This window comes from Mustela putorius, unplaced genomic scaffold (genome assembly GCF_011764305.1).
Source record: "Mustela putorius furo isolate JIRA1106 unplaced genomic scaffold, ASM1176430v1.1 tig00003850_pilon_pilon_pilon, whole genome shotgun sequence".
Classification (NCBI taxonomy): Eukaryota; Metazoa; Chordata; class Mammalia; order Carnivora; family Mustelidae; genus Mustela; species Mustela putorius.
The window spans coordinates 13,858,808-13,877,087 of NW_025422002.1; the positions used below are offsets into that span (position 1 = coordinate 13,858,808).

Genomic DNA, 18,280 nt, shown 5'->3' on the forward strand with positions numbered 1-18,280 from the left:
TCCCTGGGCACACAGCTTCTGAAGTACACAACTTAACATCCAGGCCCAAGGGTTCAATTCGGGAAGGAAGGTAGGAGGTCCAGTGTCTCCATTTCAATGTCCTGCCTGAGGGACTTCAGAGTGCCTGCATGCCAGGACAGAGGTAGACTTGTTTTCCCTTGCCTTCTAATCCTTATATGCCCTTGTGCTCGGAGAGGGGGTTATGGAGGGGAGAGTAGTTAGATGCCCAGGACCCCTAGAAAATATCAAACCCTTATGTATGAAGAGATGCAGGCTTAAGAACATAGGATGTCATTTCAAATCCATTTTTAGGGGAATATATGTATAATTCAAAACAAGCCTTTGAATGATATAAAGGATAAAAATTAAACCTCAAAAAATTCAGATGAGAAAAACATCTATTCCAAAGGAGCACAAGTAGTTAAGTGTAGAGCTCCTCACCAAACACAGCCCACAGATCAGGGCCTAAACTCTTTTCAAAGTGTGGAGAACCAGGCAGACCCTCTGGGGTCCAGGCCCTGCTCTGGCAAGTGGCTCTCGGGAGACTCAGACAAACAGACCCAGAGCTGATGACTGCCACCGGGGAGGTAGTCAACCCCTGAGAGGTGCAGAGGGGGCTGCCATCTCAGGGCTCCTGATGCTGGTAAGGACTCTTCAGGCCTGTCAGCTCGAGAAGGGGTGTCTAATCCACCAAAGAGTACTGAGGCTGGCCTACATGGGGACATTTACACACGGGGGTGCCGCAGGAATTCTGGCTTTGGGGATCCACCAAAGGGTCCCCAGATGCGGTCTGCCGCCATCTTTTCCATCCCATTCTGTGCCCCTTTCCCTTATTCTCCCTCTTCCCTAGTTTCCTCCTCCCTCAGTCCTTGCCCTGCCCACTTCTCAGTGGCTCTCTTATCTCTCCCTCCGTCTTTTCTTCCATCTGTTTTTCCTCTCCGTCTCGGTCTCTCTCCTCCCTCTTCTCTCTCATCCACTCTTACCCACCTGGGCCAGAAGCAGAGCCCTTTTCCACCCTGTTACGGGTCGGAGGGCACACTTTAGTCCCATCCACGACCTCCTCAGAGTTAATATACCCTTTGGCTTGGCCCCCTTGCAGTGAGACATCTGTTTCCTTGGGAATGTAGGATTTTCTGGCTGATTAACTGGTTACAGAGGAAGCTCTGGGTCAGAGAAACCAAGTTTCCATGAATTCAGCCTAGAACAGGGCTGAGGGGCCTTGTAGGAGCCAGCGTATCCCACGGCCTCACCCAGATGCTGGAGACATGCTTATTTATTATGCAGAGGCTCAGAGAAAGGGGGTAGGGGAGTCGGGAGGCAGGGCTGGGTGGACGTGAGAGGAGCTGTGTCCAGGCCTAGAGCTCTGGGTAGCCACAGGGACAGCATCACCGCTTGGAGGCCTGTTTTTTCCAGGGGACCACCTTCTTACTGCCCCTCCTGACTTTGCTGAGAACAGGCAAATCCACTTCAGGCGATTTCATTCTAAAAATCAAAATAGAGAGAAGCAAATGCTGAGAAATGGATGGAGAGAACTGGTGTAAACAGCGCTCAGAGCCCTGCCCTGGCCTGAGCAGAAGTGGGCCTGGCCCTCTGCCTTGCACAGCTGAAGCCCTTTGCATGTTGCTCCAACCTGGAGGTCCCAGCGGTACCTGTGACCTTTCTAGGGGCTCACAAGTTTGCTTTTCTATTTTCATAAAAATGTGTGATTTTTACACTCTTACAGAATATGTAATTCGCTTCAGTCAATGTGGCCAAGTTAGTAGACTTCTGACAGGTCTAGAAAGTTTCCTGTAGGGAGACAACAGGCAGTGTCTACCCTTCTCAGATTGATGGTCTGGGTTGTAGGGTTTCACAGCAGAGACTACACAAGACCTCAATCTCTACCACCCAGGCCACTGCCTGCAGCTCCAGGGAGCAGGCTTGGTGCCCAGCTGGACATGGTGGTGATGAAATGGGCCAGATCAGGGATGGCTGGAGATGACCCACGCCCAGGGGAGGGGGGAGGGGGAAGTGACTTGCCCAAAGCCACTTAGCCCCATAGGAACTCTGTGGACTGTGGCAGAGCCAGGGGTCCTGCTGTGAGCCATGCCCCTTCTGTTGACCACAGGAGGGCCCCTCGGCCCCAGGGCTGGGGTGGCCACCTACTTCTTCTCGGCTTCAGGAGGGGACTCCTCCACCTTGTCCCCCATGGCCAACGAGGAGAAGCTTTGTTGGATATCTTCCGATATTGCTTTCTTGGCTGAGTCAGGGTCTTCTGGGACTGGGGTGGCGGTTGGAATGCTGTAAGGGAGGCAGGGGAGGGAGGGCAAGGCTCAGCAGCGGCACAGCCAGAGGGAGTCCCGAGTTTGCAGCACTGCTTGGTGCTACCATTTAACATTCCAGCTCCAACAGAAAAAGGGTGTGGGGCTTTTCTTCCCCAGGGTGAGTAATGGAAGAGTCTGACCCCTGGGGACCCAGAGACCCCTGGAGCTTGGTTTTTCTGGCCTCGGTGGAATCACCTTAACTCTATGTCAGCAACACCTGTGCACCCAGCACAGACCATCAGAGAGGCAGGAGGGCTCCATAAAGTGAGCAAAGGAGAGAGCACAGGAGGCCAGGGAAGTAAGCCATCATGCACAGCCTTATGGGCTGCTTGTGTCCCCTCCCCAAACTCACAGATTGGTGGAGTCCTAAACCCCAGTACCCCAGACTGTGACCTTATTTGGAAATAGGGTCACTGCAGATGTCATGAGTCAAGAGGAAGTTATACCAGAGTAGGGTGGACCTCTAATTCAACATACCTGGTGTCCTTATAATAAAAGGGGGGGGTGCCTGGGTGGTTCAGTGGGTTAAAGCCTCTGCCTTCGGCTAGGATCATGATCTCAGGGTCCTGGGATCAAGACCCACATCGGGCTCTCTGCTCAGCAGGGAGCCTGCTTCCCCCCCCCCTCTACCTGCCTGTCTGCCTACCTGTGATCTCTCTCTCTCTCTCTCTCTCTGTCAAATAAATAAATAAATAAATAAACAAAATCTTTTAAAAAATGGGGACAATGTGGACACAGACACACAGACAGGAAAATATCACGTGAAGCCTGGAGTAATAATGCTGCCATAAAGTCAAGGAACTACCCAGAGACCGGCCTGGAGCCAAGCCTTCCCTAGCACCCTAGCACTTCCCTGCCTGCACCTCTGTCTGTGGCCTCCAGAACCATGACACAATACATTTCAGTTTAAGCTACTCAGTGTGTGGACCACTGTTACAGGAGTCTTAGGAAACTAATCAATAGGAGACAGGACAGGCCCTTTTATTTATTGTTTCTTCCTATCTATTGAGCCCCTTCTATGCCACTTGCTTGAGGGCAGCGCATTTCAGGGACAAAAGACAAGCAGGGGAGGGGAGAGGAGGGCATCCTCCATTGTTTAGAAAACCCTAGAAAGATAAAAAATGGAGGTATGGGCTGAGCAGTCTCCCCTGTTCCTGGTCCTGGGTGGACAGAGGTATTAGGGAAGTAGATCCTGGGAGTGAGTCTCTTGGGACTTCCTGAGCACCATGGTGGTGCTAAGGGTTTTTCCTCCTGTCCCCAACCCCATGTCCACCACCCTGGATGGGTCACAGCTCAGCATTTCCTAGGAACTCAAAGCACAGGTAAATGGAGAAATGGGAGTCCAGCCAAGTGGGACACTGGTAAAGGAATCCTAGGTAAGAGCTACCGATAGCAGGTTACACAATGAGACAGTCAGGGTGACCAGGATGCGGGCAGCATCAGCAGTGTCCCCAGGTCAGGCCCTCCACCAGGCCTGGGGCTGTGTTGGCAAATGAAACATGCTGGCAGCTTGGGAGACGGTCTCCTCTGCCTGGCCCTGGGCGGATGGAGAATGGGACCTGGTGCTACCAGAGTGGGGAGGGTGGGCTCTGGAGACCAAATCAGCCCCTTTCCTTCCCCCTCCCTCAGCTGCAAGCACGCACAGAGCATCTTCCCTAACCCTCCACTTTTAAGTTGTGATTGAAAGTACATAATATAAAATAGACCCATTTGCCAATGCCCAGCTCAGCGGTGTTAAGTACACTTGCATGGCTGTGCAGCCATCACCGCTATCTACCCCCAGACTTTTTCATCTTCCCAAACTGAAACTCTGTCCGCAGTAAACACCAACTCCCCATTGTCCCCCCCCCCCAGCCCCTGACAGCCACCACCCTCCTTTCTTCTCTGTGCATTTGACTCTCTAGGGACTTCAGGTAAGTGTTTGTCTTCTTGTGACGGGCTCATTTCACTGAGCATAATGTCCTTGAGTCGCATCCGTGTTGTGACCTATGCTAGAATTTCCTTCCTTTTTAAGGCTGGGCTATAGTCCACTGTATGCACAGGCCACATTTTCTTTATCCGTTCATCCACTGATGGACGCTTGGGTTGCTTCCTCTTCCTGGATGTTATGAATAGTGCTGCTATGAACACAGGTATACAAATACCTCTTCGAAACCCCACTTTCAATTCTGTTAGTATCTACCCACAACTGAAATTGTTGGATCATCATTCTCTGTTTGACTTTTTGAGGACGTGCCGTACTATTCTCCACAGCTGCTGTTCTATGTCACAGTCCTGCCTACGGCACATGTGCATTCCAGTGTCTCCACAGCCTTACCAGAACGTGCTGGTTTTGCTTATTTGATGGTAGCCATCCTAATGGGTACGAAGTGGTATTTCACTGTAGTTGTGACTTGCATTCTTCTAAGGATCAGTCCCCTTCACTCATTTTCTCATTGATTTCCGCATCTTTGGATCGGCCAAGGTGAAGCATGTAGAGATCGTGTTCACTTCCAAATCCCCAGTGCTGAGCACAAGCCCGGGCAGGCACTCAGAGTGGCAGGACTTTTACATTAAAAGTGGGGGCTGCTTCCAGGGAGAGGGGCCTCCCATCACTGGAGGCACATATGGGGCGGCTGGATGACCAGGGTAGCTGGTTATCAGTGGACACTCTGTCAAGCAATCCTTCTTCAGTCTGAACTGACCTCTGCCTCCCAGGGATAAAAATCAGCTCTAGGTCATCATTCAATGAAAACGCCCAAGAGGGTTCTGTATGCCATGCCCTGGGGCTGAGCAAAGGACACAAAAAAAGGGAGGTAGGCCTTTGAGGCTGTCCCCGGCTTAACAGGTGCAGAAGGCCCTGCAGCCCCTTCCCCACCCACCGCCTGCTCCCCAGGGCAGAGCTGGCTTGTCAGGCCCTCATGAATCTCCCCTCAGCTATCCTTGGCCTGGCCTGCCCCTCCCCTTCTGCTCTGCCACAACCCATCTACTCCCAGCAGGGAGCCATCTCACTCTCTGCTGGGGCTTTCAGGCCTCAGTGGGGAGACTTGCCTCCCTGGGCAGCCAAGCTCCTTCACTGGCCACAGACAGACCTAGCTCTTCTTCCTGCTCATAGCTCTTGCTCCTCCATGGTGGGCTCACAGACCCCGAATCCAGACTGAGGGCTGTCTCTGTGGCTGGCCCCCCTGAGTGCCCAGTGAGCAGCCCAGGCCTTCTGGATCTGTCCTCCAGCTCTGCCCACCTCACTGCATTTACTCTGTAGACCTGTCTCCTCTCCCTCTCACGTCCCTGCCTTGAATCCTTGCACTAGAGCTATACAAAACCAAGCACACTGAAAGTCTACTCTGGCAAGGAAGAAATTATTCCCACCCAGGGACAGTGAGGGCACCCTCCCACCAGAGCTCTGGATGTGAGGGTGCCTGCCAGCTCCCTCTTGTAACAGAGGACCCAGAAATGAAAACAGTAGCACTCCAGAAACTGCATCTCCTTTGTGCTACACCGCAAACTCTGACTTCTAAGATGCTTTTTCAACAAAGTGGTCTATTACGCTGGCACTTTCCACATCCACTGACCATATACCTCTCAAAACAAAAAGTGAACATTTGCTCGACTTCCTTCCAAACCACCGTTGGCGGCTGAGCTTACTGCAAACCTCCATTCTGTCATCCTTCCCCATCTAGGGGCCAACTAATCGGTTAGCCTTCCAGGAACACATCCAAGTTACATATTTTGGGGAAGAGTGGACAGGCCGAACACAGAGGTTTGCCCTTCTGCCTGATCACCACTTGCTGGGTGTAGCAGAACAAGCCGAACAAGCAGCTGCCTGAGCCACATTGATCTACCTTGTTCGTAAGGATCTCACCAAAGTCTCACAAGCCATCTCACCCAGTGTCTTCCTTAAAGTTAGATACTCTAGGCTGACAGCATCTCACTACTATTCCAGTTACCCTTCTGGAAGAGGAATTGGACAAGTGGCTGGCTATAGAACACGTCCAGAAATTCTTTGACATCTCTCCCATCGAGAGGCGTGTGGGCTGGCCCTAGGGACCCACAGGCAGTGCAAGAGGATGCTACTGACTTAGGAGGAAACACAGCTCCCACCTGGCTGCATCTCAGGACACTCGCTTTGGAACCCAGCTGCCATATCTGAGGAAGCCCAGGCCACACGGAAAAGCCAGATATAAGTGTTCTGGCTGCAAGTGCAGGGACGGCCACGCGTGGGAATGAGCAAGTCTTTGAGATGACTCCGGCCACCGTCATCTTCTGACATGACCACATGAGAGAACCCAAGCAAAAACTACCTAGCTGAGCCCCTCAGCCCCCAGACCCTCAGAGACAATAATAGGAAATGGCTGTGTGGTTTTACACCACTGAGCTTGAGGTGGTTCCTTTCACAGATGTAGATAAAAGAACTGTTGTTATGGCAACATTTTCTTGTTGAATTCCATTCCCTTTTTTCTCTAAGTGCCTTTAAACTGCCAACTTAATAGGCCATTCTAGAATTAAGAGGAGTCCTACTGGTTTATAGTCTCAGGAATCCTCCCCTTTCCACTTGCAAAAACCTGGACTGTGCACACATGAGTGTGTCTGTGTGTGTCTGTGTGTCTGTGTGTGTGTGTATATGTGTGGGTTTTTGTCTGCATCTGTGTGTGCGTCTGTGTATCTCCGTGTGTCCATGTGTGTGTAGTTTGTTAATTCTCTCGCCACCCTTCCTAAAAACTTACTGAAATCTTCAATTTTTGAGCATGAAGTCCTTTCCGAACCCTTGCATATAACAAATTAGGAGCCTAGAATTCATTAAGTAACGGTGACAGCAGTCACAACTGTAATTTGTAACGTGTCAACAGGTGGTAGTGATGTGCCAGGATCTCACACATACCTGACTCATCCAATCCTCAGGACCCAGTGCAGTGAAAACTATGCTAATTCGTGCTCTATAGACAAAGCAGCTGAGGCAGGGAGGGTAAGTGGTTCTTGTAAGGACACTGGCAGCCAAATAAAGAGCTATATCTGCTTGTCACTAGTTTGGGCCTCTCTCACTCCCCATCTACCACACGCCCAAACACCCCATTAGTCAAATGTCTCTGAATATGCCTTTGCTTGCTGTCTTCGGCACCTTCCAGTGGCTTCCACTCATCCTCAGTTTGGGCCTTCTGGATGGCATCCTCCTACCCCCTCTGTTTTTGGTGTAGTTCTTTCTTGAACCTGGGCAGAACCAGAGCCTCCATTTCTCTTTTTCCTTGGGACTGTCAGTAAGATACCCCAAGCCGTCCTCCAGTCTCAGGTGGTGGGGGCTCAGTGACTTTGCTCTCTGCACCTGGCAGCATCTGCCTTTCTTGATGTCTCTGGGCTCCTGGGGATCCTGCCTTCTCTAGTAAGTGGTCCAGGATGTGACAGCTACAGTTCCTCCTAGAGGAACTTCTTTAGGGTCTGGCAGACGTTCTGGCATGGCTCGAACTCAGTGAGCTGGGGAAAAACTGACTCCAGGGCTCCTAGAAAGCTGAGGGATCCCGGTGGGAGTGGGGTAGGGTTGCTGTCTGGATTTTGCGTGCTAGGGGTGCAGGCACAGGGAGCCCCTGTGTTCAGGCAGGTAATGCTTTGTATATGTGTTTGCTCCTCACTTTATGTTTTTTTAAGCTTTTATTTATTTATTTCACAGAGAGAGAGAGAGAGACAGAGAGACAGAGAAAGCAGAAGCACAAGCAGGGGGACTTGGAGAGGGAGAAGCAGGCTTCCCGCTGATCAGGGAGCCCCACATGGGACCTAATCCCAGGACCCTGGCATCACAACCTGAGCCAAAGGCAGTCAGTTAATGACTGAGCCACCCAGGTGCCCTCACCTTATAGTTTATATGACACTTTGGCAAACACACTTTTATAAGAGGTGGGAATTATCATCCTCGTTCTAAAGGTGAGGACAGTGAGGATTAGGAAGGCAAATGGTCCCCCGGCCTATAAAGACCAGAGTTGGGGCTCCTGACTTTTCTTGGGACCCCTGACCCAGTAAGGTTTTCACTGTACAACCCAGGCATTTCAGAATCCACTCCTAACATAGCCTCCAGCAATGTCATAAACTGTGGGCTCCTTCCCTGGACAAGGCTGCCTGCTTCTTGAGCTAAGAGACCAACCCTTGTTCATCTCACCCAAGCTGTGCCTGGGAGGCACTCAATAGATGGGTGTCACCTGGTTGAAAAGCCTACACTCAGTGGCCAAGAGGCAGTCTCAAGCCAGCACCACCCCACTTCCCTTCCCAAGGGCCTGAGCTCACTTCATGAGGGACCCTTATCTACGAGGTCCTGATGTAAACAGAGAAGCAGGACAGGGATTACACACAAGAAGATGGGGTAGGTCATGATGGGGAAAAAGGTGGAGGTATCACTAGGACGCCTACTCAAACGTGTCTTCATGATTCCGTGCACTGGGCAAACCATCCCATGTTCCCCTTTCTCCAGAGGGACCTTCTCTTCAACTTGTGTTTCAGAGAAACCAACAGCATGACCTCACTCCCCCTTGCTAACCTGAGAAGTCTTCTGCTTGTTGCCAGCTTCTGTCCTCACCAGTGTCCCTCCCATAATGAGGCCCACCCCGTGCCTGTCCTGCATCCCAAGTTTTTCCCATTTTACCTAAACTTGTAGTTGTCTGGCAGGAAGTAGCCCATCTTGCAGTCCTGTCGAGCCTGGAAGATCTGTTTCAGCAGATTCTGCCTACTGAAGCCATAACCGTTCAAAACACAGCCACCAAAAAGGAGCTTCCCCCCGGCGAACATCTGTGGATACACAGGAAGCACATGGTGGGAGGGGCCCTCAGCACACCAGCACTGAATCTCAGGCCCGTGCCCGGGGCCCTCAGAGCTTATGCATGAAGCCAGGCCTTTCCCTGGTGGTTTTGGTGGTGGGGGAAAGGGTGTTGCCTTCCTCAAGCTGCCCAGTCAGGTGTGGCTGAGCCTGTTCCCCACCCAGGCCTCTCAAGCCAGAGGGCAGCCCCACCATTCCAACCTTTGCCCTTGCCAGCCCACCTGCTCAGATGCCCCTTCACACACAAGTGTTTCTTCCTGCTCAGAGGGTCCCACCACACCCACCTACAGCTGGCTGGCCCACTTATCCCTGTGCACTGATCAGCTGGTCCCATGGGATGGGAGCCTCTGGAGGGCAGGGATCTTGTCCTACTGCTCTCTGTACCCCCACTTTCTAATGTCAGGCTCCAGCAAATAGACATCTGTCTAAAGATTTCTGTGCAAGGATATCCATTAGCATGTTATTTGTTATGTAACCATACCCAGAAAAAACCTAAATGTCCAACAAAAGGCTCACAGGCAGAGAAATCAAATGACAGATTCTCATGTAATGGTTAAAATCACAATTACAAAAGCAGAACCCCAAAGTCAGAAAAAAGACTGAAAAAGCCAAAGGCACACCACGGGTATGGCCTAGATGTTCTGATTGTGCTGGATCTAGCAGGAGTCCAGTACATACATGGTGCATATATTATGTATATGTATATGTATATGTATATGTATATGTATATGTATATGTATTGTTAGGACCTATTTAGAAACTGTCCCTACTCCCCTTCCCCCCAGGGGATTTACTTGGAGACAAGTCCCAGAAACCAGCTTCAGGTAACAAAGCCCAGATACAAAGGTGGGTTAGGCCAGGTGGAGACATCTGATCAGTGGGGGGATGCATACTGTCTCCCTGGTTACCAAGGAGTATGGGCCCCGCCCTTTGGGAGCCTTTTGGGCGCCAATCCCAATCAAGGTGTAATAGGCTGGTTCAAATGTCTACTAGGGTAAATTGTAACTCAATTGGTCACCTAGCATCACTGTGGAGTTTCCTGTGTGTGTTACAATCTCATTGGCCACCTGTGCGTGGCCAGGCCTGACTGCATGGCCTTTGCCCTTAAAAGCTAGTCTGTGAAACAGAGAAGGGTCGCCCTCTCTTGTAAGAAGTGCAGCCCTGAACATTCGGTTAGATTCTTGATGCTTGGTGCGAAATAAAGCTTTGCTTGACCTTTGCTTTGTATCAGTCTCGCTCCTTTAATCTCGGACCCATTATTGGGGCATAACATGTATATGTATGTATATATATATATATATATATATATGTACATATATATTGTATATATATGTATATACATGTATATACATATATGTATATATATGTATATATATACATATATATATTGTAAAAAAATATATATATATATATATATATATATATATATATATATTTTTTTTTACAATCCCCTGTTTTTGGTAAAAAGTTACTTAAAAACAGATGAAGAAGGGAGCACTTGGGCACTTGGGTGGCTCAGTCAGTTAAATGTCCGACTCCTGACTTTGGTTCAGGTCATAATCTCAGGGTCCTGGTATCAAGCCCTGCATGAAGCTCCATGCTCAGTGGAGAGTCTGCTTGAGGATTCTTTCTCTCTTCCTCCCTCTGCCCCTCCCCCTCATAAGTAAATAAATAAATCTCTAAAACAAAACAAAACAAACCAGATGAAGAGAATTTGGTTCTTTAGGTTGGGTATGGCCTGCTCCCTTGAGTCTTCCAGGATGAGGGATGCATGGGGTCAGGTGGGAACAGGAGACTGGACTCCCACCCTGACTCTGTGTGTTGGGTGACTCTCAGTCAGGCCTTCAGCTCTCTGGGCCTCAGATCTCACAGATGCTCTCTCCTTTCCCCTCCCATTTCTGATTCCACAAGGGTAGGGACTGCAGGAGACTACGTTGGCAAGTGGTTGGCGCTGTATTCCTGGTGGGCCCCAGCTCACCAGAATCATCCCTGGCAACACAGCATACTTCTTCACCAGCAGGGGTGGGTCCTTCTGCAGGGAGCTGTCCAGGTCATACCGCAGCAGGCGGTAGGGGTCATGCCGACACTGCCAAGACAGAAGTAAGCGCTCATCCATCCTACGCCAAGAGGATGCACTGATTTCTGCATTCTCAGGCTAGCCAGCTTCCTGTGAAGTCCCAGATCCCCATTCAACACCACCTCCCAACTCCTGTTCAATGGGCTGTTCAACTCCTGCACACACACCTCCCGTGACCATTGCCATGACCATCGAGGCATCTGGGTCTATCTAGGGCCTTTTGCTGGTGAAGGGTGTCATGGAGATGACTGCCCCTCACCACATGACAGCCACTAGCTCCACCCTCTAGGGTCTGCAGAACTTGACTGTTCCCTCTGCCTGGAAGAAGCCCTACTAGAGATTTGAAGGCATACCATATTCATGGGTGTCCCCATTTTCAGGATTCCTCCACCCTCTACCCACTGCTGGCTGCCTCTCTGGACAGTTCCCTGTCATTAGATCCAGTGCTGGGACCTGAGTCAAACCTACATCACAAGGTGGGGCCTCATCAATCCAGAGTAATGCTGGTCTCTTCCCCCTCCTCCTTTCTGGAGTTCTTAGTCAGAAAGAGTGCCCACTTCAATGTGGTGACACACCACATTGACACACCCTTTAAAATGGCTAATGTACAATGTTCCCTGGTTTTATCTGCCTTTTATTCCAGGTGCCTCCAGCTGTCCTGCCTAATGTTTCAATTTAAAATGTGAAATCCAGAACTGTATCTGGCATTCTAGCTTTCAGAGCAAGATAATGTTAGGGAACATTTCAGCCTTAATCACATACACTGGAATGGTGAAACCAGAGTCGCTACGAAACCCAACACCTCTCTCCAGATCCATCCTCCACATCCCTTAAATGTGGGCTGCCCACTCCTCCCTCAGATTCAAGGTCAGGACCCGTCCCCATTCACGCTACTCATGCTGGGCTGGACTGCTGTGCATTCTATGCTTACAGATAACTAATGCCCTTGAGGTAGATTAAAGGCACCTCTAAGTTCCCACGTAGGCAGGGATCCTATATCTATATAGCAATGAGCATAGGGCAGGACTCAATAAGTGTTCACTAAGTCTGTGTAAGTTGGGGCCGACTCTAGAAAACAGATACAGCTTGGATGTACAAGACCAGCTTGGAGTCTAATCAGAAGGGTTCCAATGCCAAGCAGGAAGAAGGGGCAGACGGTGGACCAGAGAGGACATAGGGCCAGAGGACTTGAAGGAAGTTAGCAGGTAGACATGAAGCTGACATGCTCACACAGCATCCTCTGCTCGAGTTAGGGTGGGGATTGTGTTACCCCTGAACTCTGCTAACCCTGCTAGGGATGGCTACTGAGGGAGAATGATGATGAGACTCAGGAATGACCCTGTAGCCAGGATAGGACTGGGAGTGTTCTATGTGCCCCTGACAGATCCTTGAGACGTCAACCACAATGAACAGGGACCCCCTGACCACCTTTGCACAGGCTGCTGCCTCTGACAGGAACACTCACCCACCTGCCCAAACCCTCTCATCCTGGGAGACTCCCTGGCTCTCTGAAGGTGGCAGGTCCTGCTCCCAGCTCCTGAGCCCCTGGAGCTGGCCTTTCATGGTCCTGCTCAGGGCTGCTATAGCTGTTGCTTCACCATGCTGGGAGGCCCCTCTGGGGGTCTGGCACGAGGCCAGCACACAGTAGGAACTTGGCCATAGTCTGTGAACATTCTTGTTTCTTGAGTATCCATTGGTGAGTCCATCTCTGCCCCAAGCATGCATCCCAATACATAACCACAAGCTAGGGGGGGAGTGCTCTGGATGAAAATGGCAGTAAAGTTCTTAGTCAGAAAGAGTGCCCACTTCAATGTGGTGACATTCGTCTTAGGACAAGAGGATGAGTCAGAGAGAGAGAAGAGAGGCAAAACATGGCAGACAGCATGTCGAAGAGTATATGCAAAGGCCCCAAAAAGAAAAGGAAGTGAGAGGGGGCCCATGTGCTGAGGTTGAAGGACAGTCTCTCTGCCAGATGTTCAGTCCTAGCATCCCTGTGGGTGTCTCCCCCTTGGGGTTCCTGATGCTTGGACCTTGGGACCTCCTCAGCTGGGCCCAGGACCCACCTGGATGCAGGGTGAGGCACGGCCCTGCTGCCGGTGACTATAGAGTGTGTCAAGCAGCCACTGGAGCTGTGCGGTGCTGGTGGGGTTCTGGCTTGAGACTATCCCGAAAACCAGGACCTGGCCAGGGTCACGGGGTGCAGACAGGAAGCGCTCTAGCTCCACGTCGGTGACCAGCGGTGCCTTCACCATGCACCTGCAGCCAGCCCGAATGTCTTCCTTGCGAATGAGCTTCCGCAGCACCAGTGGGCAGTCGGAGGGTGAGGCTGCCCACCTGGTGGGGCTGCGCATCTCTCCAGCCTTTCCTCTGCAATGAGGGACAATGGGCCAGTGCTCAGTAGGCCAGGGCTCAGGCCTTGGATGGGGCCCCCTAAACTCTGTGTGCCTCAGTTTCCACAGGTATAAAACTGGTAACTCCTTCATCCACTCAACAAAAAATCTGGAGTCATCCTGAACCCCTTTCTCTCTCTGACACCTCACATCCCATCCAATCTACCAGTAAGCCTGTCTGCTCTATGTTCATGAATGATCTAGAATCCACCCACGTTCCTTCTCCCCTACTCCTACTGACATGGCCCAAGCCACCATCATTTCTTGCTTGGATGCCTGCAAGGGCTCCTAATGGCACTCTGCTTTCTTCCCTGGCCCCCCTTCAATCTATTCTGCACACACCAGATGGCTCCTGTTAGAACCCAAGTCATATCATGTCTCTAATCTCTTTGAAACCCCCCAGTGGCCTTCCATCTTTCACAGAATAAAAGCTTATCTTCCCATGCTGTACATGTTCTGGTCTCCTTCCTTAGTCTCTTGCCCTCTCCAATATTCTCACCTTTGCTTATTGTGCTCAGTTGCTCCAACCTCTGCTTATCCCCCAGCCTTGGGGCTTTGCTCTTGCTGTTCCTTCTGCCTGCCTGGCTTTCCCCCTGGGCAGCCACCACACAACTCACTTTCTTTCCCACCTCCTTTATATCTTCGTGCAAATGTCAACTTGTCAGAGAGGCTTTCCCTGACTGTCCTATTTGGAATTGCACCTCTCAACCCTTGATACTCTTTCCCTCTCCCTGGCTATTTTTTCTCCTTAGCATTGCTCACTAGAGCACATATCATACATTTTATTTATTTTGATTATTGTACTTCTTCATTCCAACAGAACATAAATTTCATGAGTTCATGAGTTTGGAGTGTTTTGCTCAGTGAAATAATAGTTCTTGGCAGATAGTAGATTCAATAGAGTCAATAGAAATTCAATAAATATGTAAACAAATACTAATTAGGTACCTATTATGTGCCAGGCATTGCATTGGATTGTCTCAGTGTTATTGTATTTAGGTAGGAATGAATACCATTCAAATACAAAGTGCTGCTATGATTTTATTCTTATCATTACCACTGTCTTACACTGTGGTTAGCATTGTAAGCACCTACAGCCCCTGGCATAGACATTGTCTTGGCTAAATTTGTAATAACCCTATGTGATAGTCTGGACAGAAACAACTATCACTGTCTACAGATTGGAAAACAGAAGATTCCCACTGGGTGAATGGGTTATCCAAGTTCATACAATGATTAAATGACAAGGGCTAGGATTAAAAACCAGGTCAACCTAAAACAAGATCAATGCCAGTAATTTAACTATTCATATTTTCACAGAAGCTGCCTGATTAACTAATAAATACTTGCTAAACTTAAGAATATCTCTTTTTTAAGAATATGAATATCTTGGAGAAAAAAGGTTGGATCTGCTAATCACAACTCACACTAAGATAAATCCAAAATGGATCAAGAATTTAAATGTGAGAAAATTAAGCCATGAACATTCTAATAGAAAATAGGGCTGAATCATCTTATAGTTTTAGAGTAGGGAAACCCTTTGATAATTAGGATTCCTAAGTCCAAAGGCTATGAAAGAAAAATACTGATAAATTTAACTACACAGAAGAAAAATGAAAAAAACCTGAGTGGCAAGACCATCACAAAGACAAATGACCAATGACAAACTGGGAAGTATGTATATGAAACTTCTATCACAGACAAGTGGTTAGTTTCCCTACTAAGTAAAATACTGTAAATGAGTTAGAAAAAGTTAATAACCTGGCAAAATATGAACAAGCGAATACACAATTCACAGAAAATTATATAAAAATGATTTTTTAAAAGATTCGCCCATTTATTTGAGAGCAAGAGAGTGCAATCAGGGGCAGGGGCAGAGGGAGAGGGAGAGAATCCTCAAGCAGATTCCCTGCTGAGCACAGAGCCTTACATGGGGCCTGATCCCATGACCCTGAGATGATGACTCAAGCTGAAATCAAGAGTTAGATGCCTAACCAACTGAGCCAACCAGGTGCCCCAAAAATGATTTTTAAAATTATACTAATATAAGAGTGGCATAGCAAAATATAAGAGTAGCATAGAGAACCCCAAATCTATGTCCCTTCACTAAAGCAACAATTAAGCTGGCAAAAACTGTCAGAATCAACTTTATCAGAACTCTGGAAATGAATTTAAAAGCTTACCACAGTCAAGGAATGCTTAATGAATAAAGAAACTGCTATATTTTGGTAAGAGAGTACTGTGGTGTTTTAACTTACTCACTTCCTATCCCCTGTTCCCCACCTTGGTGGCATCTAACTGAACATGGGTGGCAGCCCATGTTCCTAGTGTGGTTTGCTGATACCAGAGAGGGTAATATGGATTTTGCTCTCAAGGAACTGTGATTATGTGGTTTGGCATGCCTGGAGATTCCCTAAAGGACTGGCTAAGGGGCTTGCCTTTGTTTCGCTCACCTTGGAACTTTCTCCTGGACAGCATCTGTTAAAATCATTTAAAAGGAAGTATGGGAGATACAGTCTCCTGGTTTAAGGGATAACAGACAGGCACATGGCACACAAATGAAAAAACCTGGGAAGATGATGCTGGGGGAACAATACACAGAGGGGTGGGTATAAAGACTTTGAAAGTTTCCACATATACTAGGGAATCTAAAGGGGCACATACATGTCCAGGGTTGGAACCATGTTTAGAGAAACCTGAGAATACTCTAGTCTTTCATAGCTGGATGACATTTGGTCTCTGCCAATGTGGGACATGAAGGACAAAGCAGAGACGTAAACAGCCTGACTGAAAGCACTGAAGGGGTGTACCTTAACACAGTTAATCTGCAAAGACTAGGAGAGTGTTTTTAATTTAATTTAATTTATTAATTTATTTATTATTTGGCTCCAGGTATTTAAGAAGTCTGTCAAATTTCACTAGCTGACCACTAAGCTAAACAGAGACTTTATGACCACACATGACAAAGAATGTAGTCTTTATACAAGTAGTCTAGAAAAGTCACTAAACAACTACAAACTATGAGCAACAAAAATAAACCCTGTAAAGAGAGAATAATTTGATTTCTAGAATTACCACATTATGATATTAAAAATGATGTTAAAAATGAAGCACTAAAAGAAACAAGAAAAAAGGAATGAAGAAAAACTATCCCTGACGAATTCTAGCCATTGTCCTTACTAGATAAAGATCTATAAATCAACTGTCCTAATTATGCCCAAAGTACTAAGGAAACTAAGAATGAATAACTAAAGGAAACCAGGAAGACAATGTCCTACCAAACAGGGAATATCAACGAAGAAATAAAAAGTATAAAATAAGCTAACTAGAAATTTTTTGGAGTTGAAAAGTACAATAAATGAAATGAAAAATTCAACCGCAGATCTGAATAGTCAGGAAAAAGAATCAGCAGACTTGAAAACAAGCCAGTTAAGATTATCCAGTCTGAGGAACAGAAAGAAAAAAGAACAAAGAAAAATAAGGAGAGCTTCAGTTACATGTGGGACACCATCAAGAATGCCAAGATACACTCAATGGGAGTTCCAGAAGGACAAGAAAGAAAGGAGCAGAAAGAATATTTGAAGAAATAATTGCCAAATACTCTCCAAAATATGTCTTTCTAAGAAGCTCAACAATATCTAAGTAAGATAAATTCAGAGATCCACAGAAAAACACATTATAATACAATTGTTGAAAGTCAAAGACAAAAAGAGAATCTTGAAAGCAACAAACATGGTTCATCACCTACAAGGGATTCTTAATAAAATTAACAGTCAGTTTCTCATAAAAAATCATGGGGCTGGAAGGCACCAGAATGACATATGTAAAGTGCTAAAAGAAAAAAAAAAAGACCTCTCCAACAACGAATTCTGTATTAAGCGAATTTATCATTCAAAAATAAGAGAGAAGTCAAGACATTCCAAGATAAATAAAAGCTGAGGGATTTTGTCACTAGTAGACCTGCTGCAAAAGAAATGCTAAAGTGCTTTTAGATTGAAATCGAAGAATACTAGACAGTAACTTGAAACTATATGAGGAAATAAAAAACATTAAAAAGCTAACTATATAAGTAAATATAAATCAGCATAATTATATTTACAACTACTCTGTTCTTTTCCTATATGATTTAAAAGACAAACACATAAAACAATAATTATAAATCTATGTTAGTTGGGCACATGATGCATAAAGATGTAGTTTTTTACAAAAACAACAGGGTGGGGTGGTGAGTTTGTATAGGAGTAGAGATTTTGTAGACTTTTGAAGCTAAATTTATATTAATTCAAGATAGATTGTTATTGTAATCCCCAGACCAACTACTAAGAAAATAATTAAAAACTATACAGAAAAGGAAATAAGAAGGGAACAAAAACTGTATGTGGGGCACCTGGGTGGCTCAGTTGGTTAAGTGTCTGGCTCCTGATTTTTGGCTCAGGGTTATGAAATTGGGCCCCATGTGGGCTCCATGCTCAGCAAGGAGTCTGCTTGAAATTCTCTCTCTCCCTCTCTCTCTGCCCCCCTCCCACTCATACACACAGACATACACACACACACTCTCTCTCTCAGATAAAACAAATAAATAAAATCTTTTTAAGAAAACTATATGTATTACCTAGGGCTCTCTAGAAACAGAACCAACAGGATATATATGGATATATATCAGAGAAGATTTTTATTATAGGAGTTGGTTCATGTGATTACAGAAGCCAAAAATTACCACAATCTGTTGTTTACAAGT

General features: G+C 47.4%; 1 protein-coding gene across 5 annotated transcripts in view; it reads right to left on the reverse strand.

Annotated features, from left to right (window-relative positions):
• Window positions 1-259: 259 nt before the first annotated feature.
• CUNH3orf20 (chromosome unknown C3orf20 homolog) overlaps window positions 260-18,280 on the reverse strand; it is an 89,129-nt gene continuing 71,108 nt past the window's right edge. For 4 of the 5 annotated variants that reach the window (XM_045063353.1, XM_045063355.1, XM_045063354.1 and 1 more), the window contains 5 exons: window positions 13,216-13,519; window positions 11,054-11,161; window positions 8,905-9,047; window positions 2,146-2,280; window positions 263-1,482 (listed from right to left, as the gene is read on the reverse strand). In XM_045063353.1, coding sequence (XP_044919288.1) covers window positions 1,386-1,482; window positions 2,146-2,280; window positions 8,905-9,047; window positions 11,054-11,161; window positions 13,216-13,519 — 787 coding nt within the window. In that variant the 3' untranslated portion in view covers window positions 263-1,385. Of the gene's footprint in view, window positions 1,483-2,145; window positions 2,281-8,904; window positions 9,048-11,053; window positions 11,162-13,215; window positions 13,520-18,280 lie in introns of all 5 variants that reach the window. The other variant, XM_045063356.1, reaches the window with a different exon arrangement.